This window comes from Buteo buteo, chromosome Z, assembly GCF_964188355.1.
Source record: "Buteo buteo chromosome Z, bButBut1.hap1.1, whole genome shotgun sequence".
In the NCBI taxonomy this organism is placed as follows: Eukaryota; Metazoa; Chordata; class Aves; order Accipitriformes; family Accipitridae; genus Buteo; species Buteo buteo.
In genome coordinates, this window is record NC_134204.1 from 51,922,033 (window position 1) to 51,948,587 (window position 26,555).

Here is a 26,555-nt window from a genome sequence, read left to right on the forward strand (position 1 = left end):
AAGACACGCTGTTGAGCAATCTGCTTTAAGTGAAAAGGGGTGAAAAGGCAATGCAGGTGAAAAACACTGTGCAAACAAGAATTTTATAAATAAATAAAAACATGTTTTAGATTATCCAGGTGAACTTCAAAAAGTAGACAGTAAACCAAGTTTTTATTCTATGTAGCTATGTAATGTTCTGTAACAAAATACTGAGCATTTACAACACCTTTTCAATAATCCTGAAACATGAAAATTAAACTGCTGCAAAGCAGAATTATTTATCTTTAATTTCCTTAAGTGCTAATAACACTTTCTAAGTATTGCTGACAGTCCACCTTCTTGAAAAGGAAAGTAACTTACGCAGTTGTTTAGAGGGCAATACCACAATATTTTGGATTGACACAGAACCCTGAATAAACCTGAAAGTGTGTGGATATTCACATTAGCTATAAAAGAGAGCTGACACATTGTAATTTCTATTAGCAGCCACCTTCTTTGTAGTTTTTGATCTTGTACTCCTCCAGACTCATCCATGGTTTGGGATCCCTGCTCTGCATTACCTTCAGCTTAAGAGAGGGCCAGACATAAACATCTGAAGGCTATGACTAACTTTTTTTTTTTTTTTTTTTAAGTACTATACTTCAGTCTATAATGCATTGAAGACCTTGATTTTTTGTAGATATACTGTCTGCTTCTAATTACAGGGGGTTTTTTATGTGATATATACTTACTGTCTTGAAATTCTGCACATTTTCTACTCAAGAAACTGAAAGTGTAATGGCAAACAAATGCTGAAGACAGTTGGCCAAATGCTGTTTCAAAGAAAAGACTTGTCTTGGAGAGAAGGTATACATGGTGCATATTATCAGGATTTTAATCCTCTACTCTGTCGCACTATTATGCTGGAGCCAGTCAATTATCCTCATTCAAAGAAGAGATCACAGCAGTGTTTGAAAATCTCACGTTCATTCTGCATCAGAAAATCTATTTGTTTTTTATGATACCTTATTAGCATAAAAAATTGAATAATGAAAAAATATAAGACTTCTTCATACATTCAGCTTTATGTGCTCCCACTGCCTGGCTTGGTTTAATGATGTTACTCTAGGTAACAGATCATCATTTTTATATTTATTTTGAAGAACACTAAATGAATCTAAACACTATAAGAATTTACAGTTCATTTATTTACAAAAAATATAAATTTTATTTCACAGTTTTTTTAAAAATCAGGCTCTTCTATGAAATAGTATGTGTCTTAACAGAAGATAAATTAGATAATTCCTGAATCTTATAATTGAAACAATTTGCAATAATTTTGCAAAACTAAATTTAAAAATACTCATGCATTCATATCTTAAATGTCTTATTATTTTAAAAAAAAGTAGATCTGAAGGTCTTGTGAGGAACTGCATTATTTTAAGAAGTATAGCTTTTTAAAGTTCCCAGTGCTCAAAGTAATCTAACAGCTACTGGTTTCCTGAGCATTTGAAATAAACAGACCTACCTGCTCCTCTGGTATGGTTAAAATCACCTTTAATAACTTTGCATGACTTTCCATTACCATTGCATACACCACAATGATCTTCACGAGCCAGAGATCCTAATATGCCATCACAGCCAAATTTCTGTGGGAGAAGAAAATAAAGCTATTGAGACACAGGCCATGTTTTTCATAAAGCTGTCTTTAGTAGTGGGCATCTCACCCTTTTGCAAGGTGCCTTAACCAACGTGATCTAGGCCTGCTCAGAATGAGGGTTGCACTAGTTCCTGTGCAGAGATCTTTTCTATAGTCATTTTTTCTATGATTTTATGTAGACTGTTGCATTCACTCTTCCTATATGGCTGGCTAACCCTACCAGTGGCTCTCCAAGAGGAACACAACGGCATTCCCGACTTCCCCCTGAGACCTCTGGCATTTCTGAGCCATTGTGCAACACTCAGCCCACAGGCCCTCCTGCTTTGCGACTTCAACCTGTGCAACTCTACTACCTTCTACACAAAATATGGGAGGTTCTTTGCCACAGCCACAATGGTAAAGTGCTGCCTAATGTCAGCCTAATGTCTCAGTCTCAACTGGACATGAACACATTTGGAATATGTAAATATAAATTGTATTTGTGTTTTGCTAAAAAGCATCCAGTTTCAAACAAATTGTTTATGCAAGCACCTCCACATTACTAGGTTAGACACATTTCTATCAATAAATATCAGTGGTAGCTTGACAACAGGAATACAGTTAATACCATATGCTGGCCTGATATGAAATAAAAGCCTTTTAAAGTCTACAGAAGTCATCGCAGGGTAATCTCATGCACTGTATAAATGCATCTGATAAAACCAATTAAACTTCAAGACTGTTTGAGAAATAACAAAGATAAAAGCTAGGTTAGAAAGAAAATAAAGGATTCTTTTAAGAACAGAAACAATGGTCTATCAAGGAGTCACTCATTTCCAAGCACTTTAAGATTGTTACTTCAGTTTATGCACAAAATTTTTATTAGAGTTCTTCTACCCCAAAAAACAATAAAGATTTCAAAATACTGATTACAACATAAAAATTTAAAGAGCTGTGTATCCAAAATGGCACATCTACCAGATACAAGTACCTGCAGCAGTTTGTTATAAACATCCTTATCATAACAGATACATATTCCCCAAGCTAACCCTTCAGCTGTTTCACATATTGTGTCACACTGAGTGAAATTACCTTCAAATATTTTTATATGACACAAAAAGAGCCATTCAGTCTTGGTCATGCATACTGCAACATGCTATCAGAGAAATCACACATATGCACAAAAAACGTATGCGCTTGCATACGTGTGCCTGTGTATCCAGGTTCGAAACAAGTAATTCATACCTGGCATCTACCATCTGCACAGATATCTAAACCATGCTGGCCACAAGGAGTCCCATCCATCACCTTTTCTGTTAGAAGCACAGGTTGATCCTTTCCAGCCGGTGAACAGAATAAGGCACATGGCTTTTCTGTAGTAGCAATTGATGCAAAAAAACCACCAAACTGGTAAAAGGTCACTTAACAAATACAGAATTAATATCAACATTATTTTAAAAACATATTTGCTTACCTGAGTGGAATGAATTTACATTAGCATAACAAGTTATCTCAGATACAGTGAAAACAAAAATATTTTGATCCTTTTCTCAGCTGTTTGAAAAAACTCAAGTTCTTTTTTCCTGATAGAGCATACTGGTACTATAAACTTGGCCTACATAGTACTCATGTCACGTTCGTTGTTGCAATTAAGAATATGCACATTACAGCTGTTGGAATATTTTGGTTGTAATCTATACTTTCATTCTACTATATTTTTGGCAGATCATAAATATTCATTAAAAAAGAAACTTAACACTTTCCAGATTTTCTAACTATGCAGGTCAAAGAGAAAAAAATTAAGTAACTGAGACACCATGGGAAGAAAAATATATGGCTTTACAAATTCCACATTAAAAAAGAAAGACAAAAAACTGAACACATTCTTTCTAGCATCTTTACCAAGGTCAGGCACTTTTCTACTACATTTTTAAAACATTCTGCAAATCATTTCAAATTTTGAAAGAGAATAAAATAATAATCATATCCTATGTATCCATGTATTCCTAATAGACACCATTTATAAATAATGAAGTTTTATTCACCACTGCCAAAGTAATACCAAATAAAATAAACTAAGTCTTCTCTCAGTGGTCAACTGAGTACAAAATGACATGATTTTTTCATATCTTTATTCGCAAGTTTACCGACTCAGAATTTCTTCCTAAATCTGTTGCAGATTTTTGAAAGGATAAAGTCAATTCTGAACTTGAAACTGATTTCACTTGGACACAATCTGTGCCACTCTGACTTCATACTCACTTCTAGATTCCTGGAGTGCATTTTTATTAGTAAATTAAACAGTTCCAGGAAACATTCGGGCACTGGAATTCTACTGTCTATACAGCTGAACTGTAAAACAGTCTATGCCACATTTTTTTGCATGTGCTAACCAGCACTAGCTCGGTCTAGACTGGAAATTGCCATCTGCAAAGGACCATTTCCAAAAAGCAGTTTGGATGTCACCATCCTTTTTAGAGTGCAAAAGAGTTGAAGAGTACGGACACAGGACTTCTGTGCCAGCTGACTTACACATCAGAGAGTGGTCTGGGCACATTTAATTTACTAAAATTGACACAGCCTCTGGGTATCTCTAGGGGACTAGTGCAAACAGATGTGATCTCTTTTGCCAACATGTGAAGCCAGTCAGACACAAGCCATCTCCAGCTGAGAAGCATGAGTCTCTGCCTGAGTTTGTGCCCTCTGCATTCCTGTTACACTCCTTAAATAGTAATCCCAAAGTTCCCAGGGAGCTTGAAGCATGTATCAGCATTTTTTAAAGGAATACAAGATTAACAACCTAACCATTATTTTAAGGACACTGAACTCAAAAGAGACAGTAACTCAACAACACTGGACAATTTCAACAGACTATAGGAGACCTCATTCAAATACAGGAACTATTTTGGACATGGTGAACAATTAGTGTCTACTAAAGGCTAAGAGTGCAAATACTTAAGGATCTGGGAACCATGTATTTCTGTAATACTGGAACTCTTCAGCTGGTGTCCACATTTGTGTCTCCTGAGAGACACCTCAAGACAACAGGATCTCTCAGAACAAAGTTAGATAAAAGCAACCATCCATACTCCTTAACATGGGACAGGATAGTGTCAAGATTTTTAATCAGGTTACTGAATTATTCAGTCAGGCTGAAATCTTTTGATCCCTTAGGATTCAAATCATGTGTTCATGTGCTAAAATGAAATTTAGCAAAACAAACCAAAACTAATTTACTAGATAAGCACCTATAAAATAACTGAAGAGAGTTCTACTTACAATGAAATGAGCTAACATAGAAGCCTAATGAAAACAGTCTCACAGGTTTTCACTTCGGCACCTTGAGAAAAGGCTTAGAAACCGCACCCCCACCCCGCCTTGTTTAGCTAGGCACATATTAAAATAAGTTCTTGATAATAAATTCACATTTTTCGGGATTCAGCAATGTAGTTCCCTCAAAATCTATGCTTCCTAATGGTTTCTGATATTTTGTTTCAAGAGTTAAATAAAAATGGCAACAACAAACTACTTACAATGTGGTAATACATACTTACAGTACTCCTGTGTCATTCCAGGCTCTTCTTTCTCACCAGTTGCTATGATTTTGTTACTTTCTCAAATTAACTGTTTTCATAACTGAAGTCTTTCTGTTGTTTTCTTGTTTTCTTTTTTTTTTTCAATCAAATAAATTACATCATAACAATTTAGAGAAAATTCAGTGGAATGGCAACTGTTGTTCACATTCCTAGCAAGAACTTGTTTAGAATGTTTTGTTTTCTAGTTGCTGATATTTTACACCTACATTATTTTTGCAGATACTCTAAGTTCAACATTACTATACTCCTACTTGAGCATGGTCCTAATGATATGGTATCTAAGTAAGTATGTTACACTGAAGCATGCATGCAGTATGCTAGGACTTCACATGCAGTAGCTGTTAGGATTCATAGAAACCTTATCTAAGTTTGCAGTATGTGTTACATAGAGATTCCTGCCAAAATCAAACACTGGTATGTGAAATACTCCAGTATTAAGCTAAAAGTGGTCTCTCCTTCCTTAAAAAATAGAAGCTTACGATATCCGTAGTGTCCTTTTGACTTTGTAGGTATAAGTATAACTGATATAAGCATGCTTAATGATGTAGCATTCCTCTAGAAAGTTGTACTTCTGAGTCACTTCATACTACATTTCTGATTAAATAGGACCAAACTGATATTGAATTTCAGTTCAAATGTAGTCAATACATACCAAGAAGGACAAATTCAACAGGAATGTAAGACAAAAGATTCCAGAGTGTGTGAAAATACCACCAGATCTTGTCTATGAAATAAAAATGACTTACCAAAATTCTTGGGCTTGGCGTTTCTTTGTTTGTTTGCTATAGTTTTTACCATATCTTTCTCAGTCAACAACAATACCAACAAGCTATAAGCTGTATGAGCAGATGTTAAGAACATGGGACATGGTTTATACTTACCATCATCGATGACAGCCTGCCACTGGTGCACGTGCTTCTGATACGAAGATCTGACACTGAAAGCCTGGCACTGCCAGTCCCTGAAGGCAGGGACACCAGCAGGACAAGAAGGATTTTCGCATACTCTATACTGCATCGTGGGACCGTGACACTCTCCTTCAAGGCCTGAACTAGAAAAGATGGCATAAATATTATGCTTTATTGCTGGCAATGTTTTGTCAAACTTACAGCACAGTTTACTTAGGCTATATATAAATTCAATTTAAATAGCAGATTATTTGTTGACGTGTAACATTAACAAATCACCCACAAAAAATCAAAGTCACATAACAAAGCACGTTTGCCTTCTGTTTTTACTGGTTACATTACATATAAAGAGTCGTGGGTGCTATACCATAATTTACACTTCACCCCAAAGAAGCACTAGGACTAGTAGGAGCGTTCAGTAAGGAGAACATCAACTGCAGTTTTCATGCAGTTCAGGAGATTTTTCTCTAGCTGGACTGAGCCAAAAGTGCCACTGAAAGGAACTAACACCTGCAGATTTTCTACCAAGAAAACCTCAGTTACAAGCGTGGTGTTGTGAAGTTCAGACAATATGCTTTGTTTCTTTTTGGTCACTCCAGTTGTGCTTGCAGGTCCTAATGAACAAATGCAAAAGACAAGTGAACTGCAGAAACTTGAGCTAATTATTTGGAACCTTGCCTGGAAAAATGAATGAATGAAAGTGAAATTAAGACATCCCTAAATTCTAGAAATAGCTTTTAGGCATACAGCTGGAAGTGGTGTTTAGATGGCAGGAAATATGAAAGCAATCTGCATATCTAAGGCTTCTGTTAAACTGCCATGCTTTTGTATAGCCATATCCAAGTTTTCCTCACATTTCTTTATGCAAACTTCTCTTTTTTAATCCTTCTGTCTTTCCTGTCATCATTTTTTGCCCCAAACCTGTTATATTGTCTTTCATCTTCCTTAATTTCCCCCTTTTGTTCTATTATTTTCTGGAATCATCTACCCTACCCTGCCCTACCCTGCCTTGGTTTGCCCTATCGTACCCTACTCTACTCTGTTCTAGTCTAGTCTTCTCTACACTTGTCTTCATTACTCAGCTCTACTCTGTTCCCACTTCTCTGCCTATTTATTCTTTTTCTCTTGGTGTATGAATGAGCCACAAAAGAGAGAAATAGTACCGAGTAATTAAGAGGAAAGCATCTTTTAGCTGACATATGGTGAAACAGACTCCATTCAAGTCAATGGTAAAACTTCCTTTATCCCCAGTGGCACAAGGTTTTCATTTTCACAAGATACTGAATCTAAATATTGTTTCCAGATATTCTATCTAAATGTCTGTGAAACTGGTAGAAAGATCTCTTTGTAAAAGTTGCAACTCCTTGTCTCTCCAAATGAGATGGAGGTCAATTTTCTCCAGCAAAAAATTGAAGGACTAGAATTACACACTGACGCTCTGCAAGTCAAAAATCATGAACTTAATCTTCTGTTTCTTCTTCAGGTGAAGCTTAAAAAGAAAGCTGTATTCTCCCATTAATATTATCTGAGCTTTTGACAGAAGCAGAAAAGAGGAAAAATAGTGTTAGCATGTAATAAAAAAATTGAAATACCTATTCTCCTAAGTGTTTTTCAGTATTCATAAAAATGAATTGCTTACATATAGGATGAACCATATCTTAATGGGTTTCTGTACTCATAAGATTTAAATTCTGTTCAGAAATTCTGATGAACAGCAATGGAAACCTGAACTTGTTTTTACCCAGGGCATTTGCGTTGTCGACTGCTGATTCCAGTGTTGCAAGTACGGCTACAAGTGCTCCATGTGCTCCACTCCCCCTCCATATGCTCCGCAAAAGAGGTCCGATTGACACACTCTCCGGCCTTACACCACTAGGTGAAAATTGAGCTCTTAGGTAAATAAATCAAGACATATGCAAAACAATTCACTGCTCCACAAGCACACAGGAAGCACAACAAAAACATTTTGTTCAATACATAGTTTTCATATGTGTCAGATATATTTTTTCCTATTGTTCCTCATTGCTTTTTTTTCCTAAAATACAACAACCAGAGACCTTTCTCTGGTGCAGTGACCAAGAAGCAGGTGCAACTCTTGTCCACAAGCTTGGGTACAAGTTCATTCCCAATAAAGGATGCCTCCTGTAACAGCCTGCTGGAAATGGTCCCCAGACCATGCTGGTCCCTTCTTTTGAGCCTGGGCAGTGCCTAGGAAAGCGCTTTTGGGTCCAGCCCAAACCCACTGCAGGGATCATCCTCCAGATGAACTGTATGGATGATCATAGCACAGTGTTCAGGGCTGTTCTCAGGACTTGTTTGGTTCACTATTACAGTTTCCACATAACTAGCAGGAACTGCATTGTCACTGATTATCCCATGACGATTTCAGTAGAAGGCTATATTACAGGTAATAGAAAAAATGAGATTTTATTCACAACTTGTATTCAAAGAGAGAATGGAAGCCTCAATAATCTAGCGTTGAGAAAGTCAAGAGAACTTCTAGTATTTACTTAAATAATAATAATCACCTCAAAAATCTTGTATGCAAATATTGTTTCCCAGGACAACTGCAATTTCTCAATCAAAAACTATCTAATCACTATTGTTACGCTCTGTAACCTATGTCCATATCTGGTATAAATCATTGTAACTCAGCAGAAACTAGTATTTTATCAACTTATACCAGCTGAATATCTGGCCCATGTATTATGAAATTTTAGCAATTGCAAAGTAAGAAGGCTACAAGTAGACAGTGAACACTTAATGTCAATAACATTAGTAATTCAATCCATTTCTCTTTGCACTCTGAATTACTGGTGAATTACTGTTATCAATGCATAAAGTTCATGAAGAATTCTCATATTTTGAGGAAAACAAAACACGTCACTAATGCAGTCGATAAAGGCTTTTGTCACTTTTATAATACACTTCTGTTACTTGCAGTGTCTGTTCTAAATCCTTGTCTGGTGATCTTAAACTTCACTTACAGTTTCAAACCGCTCTTCATTGATCAATTGTTCTTAACTTTCTCTCTTAAATCATGGCATTACAATGATTATATCACCTTTGAAAAGTCTTCACATAGGATGGCTCCATCATTATATTGGATTTACAGTCAGAAACTACAGATTTTGTAACGGTCTTGGATGTCTCATATCAAAAATGCTCATATTTATTTAAAGATATTCCTTCAGATATATAGGCAAAACGGATTTTTCTCTAGAGATAGCATCTGCCTTATGTAGACTCTGAGGGATGCTTGACTTAAAAAACAACCAAGTTGGATGGGGTGTGCAAATGACATTTCCATCACTTCCTAAGATCCTAAGAGGAGCACAAGACAACAATACTCCATCCCTATAATATAAGTAAAACAAAACAAAGCCAGTGATTTGTGTAATCTTGGACAGATAATAAAGTAAACAACAAGAATAATCCCTTCTAATCCTCTGAGATATTTCAGTGATGTCTGCTTAGTTTTTGTCTGCTAGACATAACAATATATCTCTGTAGCCTGGGACAATGCTCACTGAGCCGTTCTAATTAGAATCGGTACTTTGTCTTACCTGTACTAATTATTTACTCCCTACTAGCTAAGCTCTACAATAAAGAGAACAGTGTTACCTTCCTCACAGGACTTTCGCAGGACTCATGGCACTAACATATCATAAATGGTCCCACAAGTATAATGTTAGAATGAGTCCTCTTCAATGAGTTACTATTATTAGCTTTTGCAAGTCAGACATTAATACATAAAACACACACTAACTTTGGGTGCCCAGTTCACAGTGGCAACGGTTTCACAATTAAAAATTCTGGGTAGTCTTAATAAGAGGTGCTTTTTTCCTATTCCATACCATGGACACACCAGTCTCAACGTAAAGAATGCAACATTGAACAAAAGGCATGTCCCTGACTTTGCAGGTATTGACTTAAGACAGAACATTGACTACACACATTTATCAGAATCAAAAGATCACAGCAAATGTCATTAGAGATATGAAAATGAATAAAACCTGTCTTTCCTTTAGCATGTAAAATGATATTATCTGAACATTTTATCTTACTCAGTTGATTGATTTGTTTACTTTTTTATGGAGGTTGATGACAGTCCTGGTGAATGTAAGATGATTCAAAGAGCAAATCACTCCTGTGGGGGACTGCTGTCAGCACAATATCATGAAAATCCCAAGATATATGCAGCTCCTCCTCTCTTATCTATTTGAGGTTATTTATCTTCATTTACAGTTATATACAGAGATGAAGAGGTTATTCAAACAGGAAAGCTCCTGAGGGACATTTAATGCAAGTCTGACTTCAGGCAACCATTTAATTTGTCTTTGATGACATACTTTTAATGACATTTATCACTCTTTTACATGCACTCACACTATAAATATTTCTTTACAAAGCCTGTCCTGAAAAGTTTTATCAAAAATCTCTATTGATTCCTTTGATGAGACTATTTCTAAATCTTCAGTCATAGCTGAGAACTTTGTAACTTTGAAAGCTTATGTTTCTGTTTAAAGTACACAGAGCAACAATGGCATTCCATTCATAAATAGGGTACAAAACCAGAATGAATCTGAAATAAAACAGTGTAAGCATTAAAACATCTATGGCTTTGGCTAAATCTTTTTTCAAATTCAGTGTTTTTAGGGAAATGTATTCTTTTATCAAATCTATATTATATTATAAGATATAATACATTAAACTATATATGTATGATTTTTATGATAATTGAGGTAAGCAGGAACTTTAAACAAGTGCAAAGACCTATTCAGCTTGTTTCCTTAACTGTTAGGTGTTCAGTATAATTTATATTGCTTTTCTACCAGCAACATACTTTTCCAGTGTCACAGTCTGTTCCGTCCATTGGTGGATCCAGTTTAGTTTTGCATTCCTTCTCACCTTCCACCTTACACCACAACCCGGTGCAAATGACATGCTGAAAACCAAACACACAGGTAAGCTCAAAATCTATCTTATGCAAAATTATCTTCTGCATGCAACTCTCTAATGTTGTCATAAGGTTACCAGTTTGATGGTAATGAAGCATGTTTAAAGACAGGTTAAACATGCACAAAAACCAAAGTGGGCAGATTCTGCTTAGACTTCCACTAATCATGAACACATGGAACAAGTCAAGCTGCTGTGTTGATGGTGGTGGGAAAAACCCTCTAAGTCTAAACCTAGGGGTCACAGTCTTTGCGTATGGCAGATCTCCCAAAGCACATATGAACAACTTTGCCCCATGATGTGAAGCAACCACTGCACAGATACACTCCCCCAGAGACTGGAAGAGGTGTGAGCATACTGGGAATTATTTTTAAAATTATTTCATATTTTTACTCCTTTTATTTAGTGCTCATTCATTTTACATAAAAGGGAGAAAAATAACACTGTCACTAGTAACAAAAACCAAGGTTTTAAAGTAAGTCCATTTCTATATACAAGGACTAATGTGTCTTTGTGCAGCTACATAGAACTATGTTCGCAGGAGTTTTGTGAAAATGTGTTTGTAAGAAAATTTGAGGCTTCTCTAGGACTTCGAAATCCCCCTTGTTCACACCATCCCAATGCCTGCTGCTATCTTATGCTCTCCAATGATTCATAATTCCTCTAGAATTCATTCATTTCTCTAGAAATATCTCAAGAAAGTAATCAAACCTGATATCCACAAAGAAGACACAAAGTAAACTGGCAAATCAGGATGAAATAGTTTTGCTGGGAAGATGAAGAGAAAGGGAGATGAGAGGGGTACTAGCCAGTAGTGAATTCTAGAGATGGAAAGAAAACCTACTTATTCTGTCCCTAGCAAGCATCAGAACAAAATAGTTTTACCTTCTTGAAAAGAAAGTACAGCCTTGAAGTATGGTGGCTCACATTTCCCTGGCAGCTCTCCCTATTTTCCTCCAAAAAGTCCTCCTTCTCCCATGGTTTTCAGTCATTACTTCATTTTCCTTGCTGTCTTGTTCCCCCCTTACCTGTAAACTGGGTGGAAGTGAACAGAGGGCATGTGGGGCTCAATTGTGGGCTGAATGTTATTGCATGTGCAGACTGACTCCCCCAAAATATGTACAGTACTCCCAAAGAGGGGCAAGAAGGATCAGGAGAGGGGGATGGGTTGCAGGGAGGAGAAAACACAGGCTGTTTTTTTGAAACCAGCATTGCCAGAAGATGTGCTTTTTCTGACTGAAATGATTTGTTACATTGGTAGACCCAGTAAGGGTCTCTGTGCCTTCTACGCTATGCATGAAAAATGTGTGATAAATCTTATGCTACCTTGAAAAAAGTCTTACAGCACAGGAAACATAATTCAACCAAAGATTGTGTCTGAACCAAGGAACAGGACAGTTCCAGTGGGAGTCTTGCATGTAAAAATGTCTGTAAAATTAGCTTTTAAAAAAAGTCAAAGGTTGTAGAGGTCTGAAGCACTGCACAGAAACTAGAGACAGGATGGCAGCAGTTTGACTCACTCCTGACTCATCCTATATCAGTTTTGTGCTGAAGCTGAACTGACAAGACACCAGTTAGCCTATGCATGTACTAAAATATAGCTACAAAAGTCCTATCCTGTTCCTGGATAATTTTAACAAGCATTTTTCTTATATCAAACTGTAATTTCTGTTCTTGTTCAAGAGAGAAAGAGAATTTATTTTTTTTGTTTGGTTGGTTTTTTTGTTTGAAACATGCACTTTGAGATGTAACTTCAGAGACGAGAACTAAACACCAAGAAGCCTTCTAGGCCAGTTTTGGAAGACAATGTAGATGAGACAGAGTATCAGATGTTCGTGACAAAGTGCTTCCACACCAACTATGAAATGACAGACTATACTGTTGGAAACACTCCAGAAAAATATATGCTGGTTTAATGTTCCTAATTCACATAGGTTTTTTTAATATCCCTAGATCTTCATTTGTCAATGACTACAGTTGAATGAAAGCCATCCAGGTTTTCAAAAAATAAAGTGAAATTTTCCTTTATGTCATCACATTTAAAGTAAGTTATCCTGTTTTTTTTTCTAAACATTTTGATCTTGTGCTCAATTTCAGTTGCATATAACTGCGGAATGGCTGACAACAAACCATGTTCCTTAAAAAGGAACAATAAACTACAATTCCTTACAAATCCAGAAACAATTCTTCTTAGGGAAGAATGAAAGAAGGAAGACTTGAAGTCAGATCTACAAGGATTTGGGTATCTGATACACAGATGCACTTGACCTGTGTAAAGAAATCAAGTAAATTAAATCAAGATGCTTGACTTAATAGTGTCCTTTGTATACATCTGCAAGTTTCTGCAAATACTTGCATACTACCTCCTTACGAACCATGAACCTAACTTCCCCAGCTAGAAACATCTTTGAGCCTTAAGCAAACTGTATTCTAAAAACACTCACTTCTCTTCACCAATTTTTAAAATAAGCATTCACTATTACTATAACATTTCATCCTAGACTTTGAGATTCCCCAAACCCAAGAAAATGGAGATATGGAATTACTAAAATTGGAGGATGATTTGTAAGTTTTTTTCTGGGCTATTTCACTCAAATCACAAATAGACTCTAGTTACTCTTCAGATTGTACTTCTGCTGCAGAAGTAAGAGAAATGGAGATTACTGTTACCATTCAACTTCTGACATTTGGGGATTTCTGCATGTGGCTGGGAAAAAACCCATGATGCACAACTTGTTTTTGTCATTAACAACCTGCAGTGCTGCAGATCAGGACTTATTTGAAAACTAACAGAAACCTGGAGGCCACTGTCAATATTGCAGGCACTCCAAAATCAGAGCACAAACTTCTAAACCAGAAATTTATTCCTCTGGGGAGAAAGTTTCATTCAGTCAAAATCAAGATAGCTAAGTTAACACTCACAGAGGTTTACTAGTTATCTATCATAAGCATAATTCAACAGCCATTACAGTTTTTTAGACTAGCCAAGGGAAGTAAGAGTTATCGGAGATCATAAACTTAGACTTGTGATATCACACTATTCACAATCTGTAAAATATTTTGTTGTGTGTACACTGTAAAACAAAATATTGCAAGGCAGACACAAAGGATTTTTTTCTGAAAGAATGTGTTAATCATGATGTTTTAACAGCAAAAGCCTGCAAAATGCAACATGAAAGTCACAATGTACTACAGAAATAGAGGAGGTCATTCCAGCTCTAAGGGTGTTTTTTTGAATGAAAAGAGTGAGGCAGGTCTGTGTGCATCAGAGGGATGCATTACCAGTCACATAACCATCTGGAAAGAAGGTCCAGCTGAGAGGAAAGAACAGAGACAAAAAGAGCATTTCAGAACTGCATTTCAGCAAAGTCAAGACTGTTTAATGTGTGGTGGTGGAGACGAGGACAGATATTTCACCAGAGCTATAATATTTCCACAACTTTCGTTCTTTTCATTGTGATCTTTCCCTGAAATGCCTTAAAAATCACCACGAAATATAATCAGTTCCTACTTCTTTGCAAAGATCACAGCTGTGTTATGACAAGAATTGTTTTAGTGGAACTGACTAGATAGCATTCGCATCCTGGACTTTAATCTTAAAAGCCAACATTTAATAGTTCAACAATTATATTAAATTGTCAAGTTCTACAATCACATTTAATCATCAAGAACTACTTCTAGGCCATGATCTCACTATCTGTTATGTGAAACAATGTTAGGGTCTAATTGATTCTTGTGCGAGACATCATGGGCATAAAAGCAAACTTGGCTCCCTTACAAGATAAGCATGGCGACATGGTATAAATCTTGTACTCTGAGATCCACTCACACTTTACTCAGGCTCTATAAATTCTGCTTAGGGTATGAAAAAAAGTGTTTGAAATAAAGATGAAAAGGAAAAAATAAAGTCTGGACACCATTCATGAAAGAGGAGTGGGAACGGCTCACTTAGGAAAATACAGGAGTAGGCCCTCAATGGTGCCTTCAGTCCTTTGCTTTAGCCATTAAATTATAAAGAGGAATTCCTGATAGCAAGAGAAAATCACTGGCATCTGCAGTGTTTCTCAGAGACTGCCATGTAATGTGATTGTAAATTACCCTAAAGTGCTGCTCAGTAGTAACATTTGTAGAAAATTACATCTTAGCAGAAATGCATTATTGATTGTACTTCTGGTATTTGTAGATTATTTTTAGGTCATTAAGAAAATTATTTTCCATCATTACTCAATTGTTTTCTTAGTTGAATAGCTGTTATGTATGAAACATACTTGCTTAACGTAAAAGACTGCATGGAAGTCTGGTCATCAAATTATCTTCCAGTCACAAAAATGTAACTCTGACATAGTTCATAATTTGTCTTTTACATAGTTACACTGAAGTGCATGAACTGTTCAGCAAGTAGAATGCATCCAAGAAATCCTGCGCTATAAATTGTTGGATTTACTGAAGTTTAAATGAACCTTCAAGGAGTATGTTTCTCTCTCATTTCCTGGCTTGTGAACAACTGTAACCACGGTAAACTGCCAGTTATTGGCAGAGTAGAAGACAGTGTACAGAAATAAAAGAATGTAGTTTGGATTTCATGGAAAATTCAGTGGTTGCCAATGTATAATAAAATAATTATTTTAATAAATTAATACTGTAACTAATGAAATACTGTATTCAATTTAGAAAAGTCTTCTAAATATTGACTTCTCTAATGGCAGCCACAATAATCTGCACAATCAACACAGTGAACTTTGAATCACCTTCATAATACATAAAATGCAATTATTTTGTAGGTTAAATTCAACATATTTGTATTTACATCTAACATCCTTGTACTTCAGAGGGAAATGATAAAATTAGCTACGGACTAACAGTACTTCACAGTTGGGACAATGTTGCTGTTGCACAGTCCATGTACTAGAACTCATGAAGGATTTCTGGAAAGTATATAGCTTGGTTCTAGCCCAACTTAAATGGCAAGATTTTTTTTTTCTCTCTTCATTCATAGGAGAAACATAAGTAAGAGCAGGATGGCTTTCTTATCCTTTGGGCTGTGCTCTATCCATTGCTCTGAGTTTCCTCTTCACTGTAGAAATCTTATTTAATTGGACTAGGATATTCTAAACTTCCCTAATAGAAGAGCTAAATTTAAGACCCACAGCAGGGAACAAAAGCAGGACATCTGAATAAAGTGCTTAAGCTTACTGCAACTACTTCTTCAGGTCTACAGTCTGAGGAACAAATTTCTTGGATTTTTTTGTTGGGGGGCAAGGTGGGAGTGTAAATTTTGCTTCCAAAGAAAAGAATGTAGAGGAAAACAAACAAGGTGACTTTACGAAGGCTGGCAGTGGATCTTTGGAGAACTTCTCCCTCAGTGCCCTCATCAGATTTTCACAATTCTGTCCTTAGTGTCTTTTATTCATTTTTATGTAATTTCTGATAGGTCCAAAGCTCTTAAAAGATGCATTACAATAATTTTTTGGTTCAGTATCTGCTTACATGGTTTCTGGTTCAGGGTTACCAGTTTTGCAGAGGATTTTGGTGAAACTGCAGAAGGTTCGTCCCCATGCTCTCTTCTCAGAAACTGTTACCAAGTTCTCTTTTTCTTACTGTTAAGACCATAAGGTTACCAAGCAACAGACTTGGTTTATGAAGAAAATCAAAAATTAAATTGCAGTTTGTCAGAAAAAAAGAATAGTTGAAAAGACCACTGGCCTTTTGTATTGATTGCATCATTAGTAAGTTCTTTCTTCAAAGCAAAACCGCATCTCTTTGGATTAAAGTTACAATGGTATCTTAATACTAATATTTAATAGAAATTTTCCTAAACTAACCATTTTAATATGAAGTAATGATCCCGTAAGTGGGAAAAAAGGAAGGATGGCAAGTCATTTAGCTGAAATACAAAATGCCAGAAGAGGAGAAAATGATTGAAGATGATTAGAAATGGACATTTAGGTACCAGCACCCAGGGCCCAGGTCCTCTGTGCAAACAGTTGAACACTACCAGGGTAGCATTAACTGAATTTAACTTCCTAACATTTATAAAATAATAAGGAAAACCAAAGAAACCTTGGAGTCAGGACCCCGAGAGAAGAATATTCACTGCATCTGTGAATGAAATGCAACAGGCAAGGGACCACTTGGCTATCTGAATTTAAATGCCTGAATTAGAACTAAATACAAGGGTATTAAAGGAGGGGAAGTGCCTGGAGAAATGAAAAGCATATAAAGGTATTACACAACAGCAAGTCTCCAGGTTTGACTATCTCTTCAATTACTTTTGAAATTCTTTTACCTGGTAAAGAAGACCTAGAAGAAATAGTGGACTAATGGTGTATCATTTTCTTGTTCAAAATAGGTTTCTAGAGAATGAGAAACTAAAATCACATCTTTTAATTGAAAACAAAGTATTAAAAAACAAGAAACAGATTGCAATTCATGAAAAAGCACTTGGAAGCAATTAAGAACATTCGTAGAATCGTTACATTGAGTTCTACTGCTTATCTCTCGGAGTGAAAATGTTTTCAATAAGACAGTTATAACCATTAACCTACAGCTCCTTTTTTTTTCAGCTCTGCCACTCTCAGCATGTGGTACTTATACATGTATTGCAATGTTTCCTGTGAGAATCTTTAGGATAAAGATTACTCTCACTGAAACTCTAAAGAAAGAGTACTATGTTCAAGTTGAAAAGACGAAGAGAACTGAAGAATTAAAGGAGTAAGGAATGGTGCTTTCATATTAAAAACTCATAACATTTCCAGGCTATCTGTCTGCTCCAATTCTGATGAAATTTTATTTCACAGTTCCTCCTAGCTCCTGCTCTATCAACCTATACTCCATGCTCTTTATGTATTAGTAATATCATCTACCCGTCTTGTCTTGGTTACCTTCTCAAGGGCATCCAACACGTTTAGCGCCTGTCCTGTTGATGTTAAAGAAGGATGATTTTTCTCAGCTAAAACCATTCTTAAAATGCTTCTTCAATCAGATGTCTACTAGTATTAGGCCATAAAATTACAAAGACCTCTTCAATTTTATTAATCTGTGTTTTCAAGGTTAATATATAGTGACACTGTTTCACTCAATGGCATGAAGCAATCTCAGCAAACTGACTTAAGTACTGGAACTCCTAGTGCCATGGCACTGCACAACTCTGCCTGGACTCACAGGGTACTACTGGGAGGCAGGGTATATTCAGTGGTACAGAGAGCCCAGCTAACACCATTATTCTCCATCGGAGCATGTATGGGCACAGCACTCTACTGAAGGTCAGATATGGAGGTTCAATACCCAAAACATAATGCAATGGAACCTACATGTGAAATTTGGCCCCAGTGGAATAAATTGTAAATATTCCATTCACTGCAACGAGGTGACTTCACACTATGATATTTTCTATTTTTAAAGTACAAGGAACATATCAGTGGTATGATATGATACAACATGATTCAGGAAGTTTGGAGATCCAAAGCAAGCCTTACAAGATAAACATATGAAAATGTTCATATTAACTTCGGAAAGCAAAGTGTAAACTTCTTGTTTCAAAGGTGCTATGTTCTCCTTCTCTCAAACACATGCACAAAAATATCTTTCACAGATAAAAGAGCTGGTAGGTGTATTTTCTGAAGATACACCCATCCTTACCTGCATTTCTTGGCAAAAGGAAGCAGTTGGTCCAAAAAGAATCTGACACTGTTCATCTGTAGTGTATGTCATTCCTGGGAGCTTGGAGGGAATAATCACAGAATTGAGGCTCTGAGGATTCGTCTGTAGCAGACAGTTACTGGCCTTTGACCTGGCAATACGCAGAGATTCATATGCTGAGCAATGCTAAAGAGTCTGATTGTCATGGTGACTTAAACATGCATTTGATATTAGAAAAACATGGACTCTTAAGATTTTTTTATTTGTCAGCATTGGGCTGTCATTCAGAGAAATTACTCCATGTAAATTAATATGGCTTACTTGATAGAAGTTAATGGTGTGTTCTGATGTTGCACATTTGCACAAAGACAATATAATTTATCAGCTATAATAGGAATTTCAGGAAAGTGCTGGACAATATTTTAGTGTAAAATTTACTTAGCTGATTAAGATTTGGATAGAGATTTAAAGAATCATAAAAAAGTAGACAATTTATAACGCATAGGCACTTGTGTAGCTTAGTTTTCACATCCAGCAGGACCTCAAATCAATCACGTCAGATTATATATATGTGTGTATATATATACATTTAAAAATACATACATTTCTGAGCTGGTAGCCACAAATTTAACTTTTCTCAAAAACTGAAGAAAAAATATTTGAAAATACTTAAACCTGTTAAAGCACCAACTCATGGGTTTGAATTCCATCTAGATTCAGTATAAATGTGTCAGACTGACACATCTAACTTACTTACACTAACTATTCCAGTGTCATAAAGCAGACCTTTTGAAGACTCCTTAACTGTTGCAAGTAAATTCCCAACAGATATATTTACAAACTTAATAAAGGAACAGAGCTTTAGGGAACAGACCCTATTTAAGAGATACAGAGCAAACCAAAATGTTTTAATTTGGTTTCTAGGTATAATATTCTGTACTATATATCTTGTAGTAAATTTCTATTTTAAAAATTAACATAATGTAATCATACTGCATGGTTTGATATTGAATGGCACAACACAGATCAGAGAACCTACATAAAGTTCATAGGTCATTCACTGTCCAACTTTATTCAATACAGAGTATATTAATAGATTTTAAACATATTTACATATATTAATATATATTTAAAGATATGTAAGTATAATCGTATACATTAACATATAAAAATATAAAAATACAAGTAATTGCTGAAAACATATTTTAATGTCCATCAGATATTATACAGTTCATGATGATTTAAATTATTTTTATGGGTTATGCAAACACAAATTTCCCACAGAAATGGTAAAAAATATGAAAAAAATGTTATTTCAGGATATTTATTGCAACTATTTGCAAATGACATACAGTAAAAGTTCTTTTTGTTTAATGATATACCTGAGAAATCTCTCCAGATCTTCCCTGCTGCACCGAGACCATGAAACATCCCCAAGATTCTGTCCTTTAATCCACTCGCCGGACATGATATGGAGACCATCTGCACAGGATGGGTGGTCATTGTCGTGGTTTATCCCCATGCTGAGTTTTGAAATTATTAAAAATAAACCAAAGCACAACAAAATAACAAGTTGTTTTCAAATTGTTTGTAAGTTAAAACTCTTGCAAGACACTATGAAAAGCTCTTGTATAAAACATATAAGAAATCTCTTTTGATTTTTTTCCATGATACCTTTTACAGAAGTTCATGGAACTGTGCGTGGAGAACATTGTCCTGAAATTCTATACTGAAAGGTGAAAGTAAAGCCTCATTCATTTGATGAGAAATTACATTCTAGTCAGCTGTTGAATACATACTTTGGACAACTTTTTGAATGTTCAGAACTGCACAACTACTGCAGGTTGTACTTCTCTTGCTAATGGGCAACAAAAATACTGGAAATTTACTTTTTTATATCAGTGAATCATTTGATATTTTGGCAGGGATTCTATCTTAATTATATATGGAACTTGTTTGCTGAAATTTTATAGACTAATAAAATGCTTACTAGTTTAATGTATAATCATTGTGTCTAAAGAAAAATCACCTAAATGTGTTTTCAATATCTACTGTTAGAAATAACACTGATGAAGCAATTACGTGGATTTTTATTTTAAAGACTCAGCATCTATCTGCATCCCAGTGAGTTCTCACATAGGGCACTGCAATGAAAAATTCTACAAAAAATCTGCTTGAAGCTACTGCTTTAAGTGAGGTGAAGACCCACTGTCACTCTCATTCACAGCCAGTAAACACAGAGAAAGAAGACAGACTTAAATAAAAAGTTTTCAAAATTAGCTAAGTGGATCCATGCTTGACTGGCTTTAAGAGACATAAATTAAATACTCTCAGCTGTTCTTCAAGATTTGTAAATGAGCATGGGACTACTCTCCAGAGCACTGGATTCAAAGTGGTGCTGGAATTTTGCATCCCTAGTCTGCCCTGCAGGAAAGCAAAACTTTAGAGTGAATAAAGCTTTATACCTTGTATTGATTCCTTCAGCCAAAGAGCAGTCAAATCGCTTAGAGACTGCAGATGGGAGAAGTTTGCCGCTTCTGTAGGAAAACTAGAGTACATCATGCTTCTCCATATTTCACTACACTGCAGTGCCAAAGGGCAGAAAAGGCCGGCTACCCATCACTGAAAACGCCAGATCACTTTTCTTCTCCACTCTATCCCCAAACCCCCTCATGACTACATCAAATATTACATTGTTTTGCAAGCTGCATTACCTTGTGTTTATTAATGAAATGAATTTAAATGCTATGTAGGGCTTTATGTTGCCTATCAGAGTGCTCAGTATCTTAGAGTGATGTGCACACCCCACAATTTGGAGCACTGGAACAGCTGCCTCTGCATGAATCAGATAATTTTGTTAGTTGTAAACAGTGTAACCAAGGTAAACAAATCTGTCTGATCTCATCCTAGCTTCTGTCTTTTCCTGAACTGCCTGAATGAGACAAAACAACTACATGGAAGTGCCTTTGCACTTTCCTTACGTTCTTCTTGCATGCTTCACATGTAGAATTTGAGATGTCCTTATCTCCAGAGTTATAAGAACTATGGAAGAAGACACAGAAAATCTAATGACACTTTACTTTGCTGACTGCACAAGAAATAGATTTTGCTTACAGCTCTTCAGGTTATATACTTCCTTACTGCAAAAGTGCTCATTTATCAGTATCATATATACACTATGATTTGAAATAAAGCATTTATAACATACAAATACACAAAATATTGTTGATACAATTTATTATAGAATTGATGGCTCCCATTTATGCAGAGTGGGAATTAACATATTTATATGTTATTTAAAACATTTTTTAAAATAAAAATTTAAAAAATTAAAACATAATTTCTGATTACTATTATGTCCCATCCACTCTGAAAAGCAATTCTTGAAGTCAGACTTTATCACAAACTAGTCTGTAAAATCACCCAGAAAAATGTGTGCTGAGCTGAACCAAGATCTTTGCTGTTTCAAAAAACAATTCCACAAAAAAATTTTTTCAAAAAAGTAATGTTTCAAATTCAAATTTCAAAAAAATGTTTCAAAAAACAATTCCACTAGCCACCATTACATACAAACAAACGTGTAACCTTTTTTTCTAATCTACTACCACAGATGCATTCTGTGTAGTCTATCAGTACATGAATTCTGAGGACAACATTGTCTTTTAAGGTAAGCAGTGGTAGAAACTGTTGTACTTATAATAACTATGTATATCAGCAACATTAAGCACTAATAAAAAAATCTAATTCAAACTGTCTTCCCATATTTCAGCTGCTATACTTTTGTAACACTTCTCCTATTCTGCTTTGACATTCAAATGTAGTTCTAAGTATCTGCTCTAATCCAATAGGATTCATTCCTCAGTATGCTTCCACCTCCAAATGAAGTACAATTAACAAAATATCTAGCAAGTAGTGAAGACCAGTATCAAAGCCTTTGACTATCAGAATGAATAGCTACTTCAAAAGGGAAGTACAGGTCATTATGTTAACAGGAACTAATTAAATTGGAAGACAATATGTGAGGAGTATGCTAAAGTAGCAACAGAATCTGCTTTTAAACATTCTCAGAAATCTTTTCTTCAATATGTACTGTTGATCTCTTCTCTAATATCGTAATGACTTCATACTTTTATCTGACCTACTATCAATTACAAGACCACATAAAAGTAGATATGCAGTAGTACTGACTTCTGATTTCTTTCACATCACATTATGTGTGTGGTGAAAGAAAGAAGCTGAACAGTCATTGCTATCTTCCTATCCAGCAAGAGAGTAAGTAATGTAAGCATGTGTATCTACTTCATTAACAATCAAGGATATAACAATATTCAATGCTCACACAGGTTGTCATGGTATTTTATAGCCTTCCTTGTTGTACTGTCCACATGAAAGAGACAACTACATCCTTTCACTAAAACAAAGGCACCGCAGAAACCGTGGCTGTGTAAGGTGCTGTTCTGTGCTCTTCTTACAGAATTTATTATGATAGCATTGGGCATATTGCCCTCTCTGTCGATAAGCTCCTCTGTCCCACAGCCGTGATCATTCACCCTCATGCGAGAGTAAAGCAACACCGTGTGTTTGTGGCAGGAAGACAAGTGAGTCTGGGGTAAGAGGATAACTTTACAACAGTCTGATAAAACATAATTAACAAAGAAGATGATGCTGTACTTTAAGAAGTAGTACATCATATCTATATGGAAATAAATCAAATTCTCTTTTAAGAACAGAAGCGGGTTTTTTTCACTGATACATAAAAATGCCCCAGCCATTCTGGTTAAAGACTATAAATGACAGATATAATACGAAAGTAGGAAGCTTCCTATGTAACGCATTCCCTAACTAAAATATTAGCAATATTTCAACTCACACTATGCAACTAAACTATATCTTAATAATCTCAGTTTAAAAGTATTTTGACAAAGAGCCTTGGTCAAATAAACTCCACTAACATTATACATGGTTGTCAAGTCAACTGAAAAAATATTTTTATCTAATAAAACCTCTAAAACTTGTTTAAAAAACACAGCCAGATTTTTTTTGTGATATCATGCAGAAAGTTGGAACAATCTCTGCTAAATGTTGAAGATGACCCCTGTTGATATTTAATGTGCAGCACGAATAGTATAAAGAAAAACCCTTAATTTCTCTGTGCTTAGAAGTCAGAATTAACAACTCAGGCCACCGAAAGCAGGAGACAAATATTAGTTCAATTTTTCAGTTAAAAAGTAATTCTTTTACGATTCACTACTGCTGCAATTATATGCATACAGCTGGATTCAAGATAGATGAAAGCATCTCTTCTGCCACCAAGGGAGTAAGTTATATTCTTGCAGGCACATAATGCATGCCAGTGTCAACCCACATACTGAAAAAGTACCAAACACCACATTTTGATTTGATTTGATTTGATTGTAGCTAACTATTAAGAAATAAAAGCTCTTCTAAGTCTCAACTCTTGCAGTCATTATGCTCTATTAAATAAGTTAAGTAAGGCTATGCACACACCTTCTGGAAAGCATTAGGTTTGCATTGTAAATTGTTATTTTATATTTCTTCACACTATAGGACTCCAACATTCTCCTACATGTGCTACATTATGGCATCATGAATTTGCACAGTGACCCCACACTCTTCCAGGTGGAAAGCTTTTTATTATTTATTCATTATTTTCATTGTGCTTTGCAAAAGGCAGATGATGACCTGGTTATCACCATCCCATTCCACTTAAATGCATGGCAGTGCAGCTGAACAAGAATGATGCTATTAAACTAGAAACAGGCAATGCAGGCACAAAGACTGAGTAGTATCAAAAACTTAGTATAGGATCAATTAATTGGGTGAGTTCAGATAGATGTGGAGAATTACCTCAGGTCTATCTGTAAATAAAAAAAAAAAGCTAGAATTAAAAAATTAAAGAGAACTACTACTGTTCAGAGTTTTACAGTCCCTAACAGTGAGACAGGTTAGGAAATAGAAGATGGATTAGGAAAACCACAAAAGCAAGTACCCAAGGAACCAGGGGTAGGTTGTTGAATATTCAGTATAATAAATAGAATCCCAAAGCATAAAGGTTAACAGTTCAGCCAAAGAGATACAAGCAGCAGAGGAATGGTGAGTGTAAACCGCACATCCAGGATAACAGTACCAGTTTAAGATCATGACAGAACGAAAAGTACTGGAAAAACTTCCACTTTGTGAAGGAGATAGTAAATCTCTGAATGCTGTTGTGAGTTTATACCTGTGATGTGTGATGGGATCTGGGTGCCATCTGACTTCTTTCAAAATTCATATTTTTATAAATGATCACTACATAACATTTGTAAATTTACTTCAATTGTTATCCTATAGATTTTTTTTTCCACTCTAGCAAATAAATCACAAACATATAATGGTTTGTATTACTTTAAAAAATAAAAATAAAAATTCATTAAAAATCATTATTAATTACAAAGTGTTATTCTCCCTATTATTTCAATTGTTTTCGTTTTTGTAATCACTACATGCAATACTATGTTAGAATGATCAAAACTTTTTCAGCTATGGACTTGGAAATGACAAGGTTTAAAAGCTTATATGGCATTTAATAGTACAATGATTGTCCAACAATTTTTCTAATCTGAAATTTTGCATATCACAGTATCACAAACATGTATTCAATAAGTGAAAATAACATTACTCATTTGACTATCACAGACAGGGAGATGGAAGCCGCACTACTTTGTTAGTACTTGTATTGCACTTATTCAACAAAAGAAGTTTTATCACGCTATCTTTATAGAGAAAATTATATAAACAAACAGACTAGTAGCAGGGTTCTATAAGCTGGTTTATAGAATTAATGCAAAAACCCTGCATTACTACATGCTGTTTGGGGCTTTTTTTGAAATCCCAGTTAGTGAAATAATAAGTCTTGTATGACTTTTTTATGTGTTTTAAAACATGAGGGCTTCACAGATCATTGCATAAATGGGATAAGAAACATGGTTCTACTTGTAAATGAATTATTTAGCCTAAACTGAATTGAAAGGCAAGTAACCCAGCTACAGAAAAACTATGATGGTAAAAGGCAGAAGATGATTTCTTTTGGAAAAACTTTGTCTTCAAAGGAAAAGTCCACTGGACAAGGAAACCTCAATCTTCCTGTTAATAATTCAAACATAAAAAAAGAAAAAATCAAAAGGAATATGTTTACACAATGAATATTTCTCTTTTGTGAGTCATTGCTTGTTCTCTAGGATGTTGGCAACTCAAAATACATTTTGAATCTTAAAACAGTTGGATAAAAAAATACAACATATATATTAATATACAGATATGAACATACACTGCATGCTACTGTCCAGCTGAGTTTGTAACTTCTGCTAAACAGCTGCTTTCTTTTCTACCACTCCAATGCTTCTACCAGCATGCTTCAAGAAGCTGGATCTAGACATAGCATCATGTCATGGTCCTTTGACTTAAGTATATAAATAATTTAAAGCTTTGATGTGACACATGTATTTAGCATCACAATATGAAGATACATATCATCTCTTGTTGAAATTTTTTACAGAATGTATACAATACAGGAAAAGTATTCACTTCTGGCAAATATGATACCCATGCCACATCCTGTAAAGTGCTGTATTTCAAGATAAACAATTATGTCTATGGTTTATGAATTTAATCTTACACCAAGGAAAAACATTGATGTATAACATTTCTTCAAATTGAAGAGAATATGTAATCAGGAAAAAGACTTTGAGCTATCATCTATTCAGTGAATAGACAAAAAAAAATTAAGTTTCCTTATTAACAATAACCATTGACACTATTATGATCTTTTGCCAACTTTTCACAGCTATTTTAAAT

At 35.3% G+C, this 26,555-nt stretch overlaps 1 protein-coding gene across 1 annotated transcript in view; it reads right to left on the reverse strand.

Annotated features, from left to right (window-relative positions):
* Positions 1–26,555, reverse strand: part of ADAMTS19 (ADAM metallopeptidase with thrombospondin type 1 motif 19) — a 150,592-nt gene that overhangs the window by 38,410 nt on the left and 85,627 nt on the right. The window contains exons 9-15 of the mRNA XM_075020924.1: positions 20,084–20,224; positions 18,702–18,852; positions 10,951–11,052; positions 7,846–7,976; positions 6,078–6,247; positions 2,846–2,973; positions 1,490–1,610 (exon numbers count right to left, since the gene is read on the reverse strand). Coding sequence (XP_074877025.1) covers positions 1,490–1,610; positions 2,846–2,973; positions 6,078–6,247; positions 7,846–7,976; positions 10,951–11,052; positions 18,702–18,852; positions 20,084–20,224 — 944 coding nt within the window. The remainder of the gene's footprint in view (positions 1–1,489; positions 1,611–2,845; positions 2,974–6,077; positions 6,248–7,845; positions 7,977–10,950; positions 11,053–18,701; positions 18,853–20,083; positions 20,225–26,555) is intronic.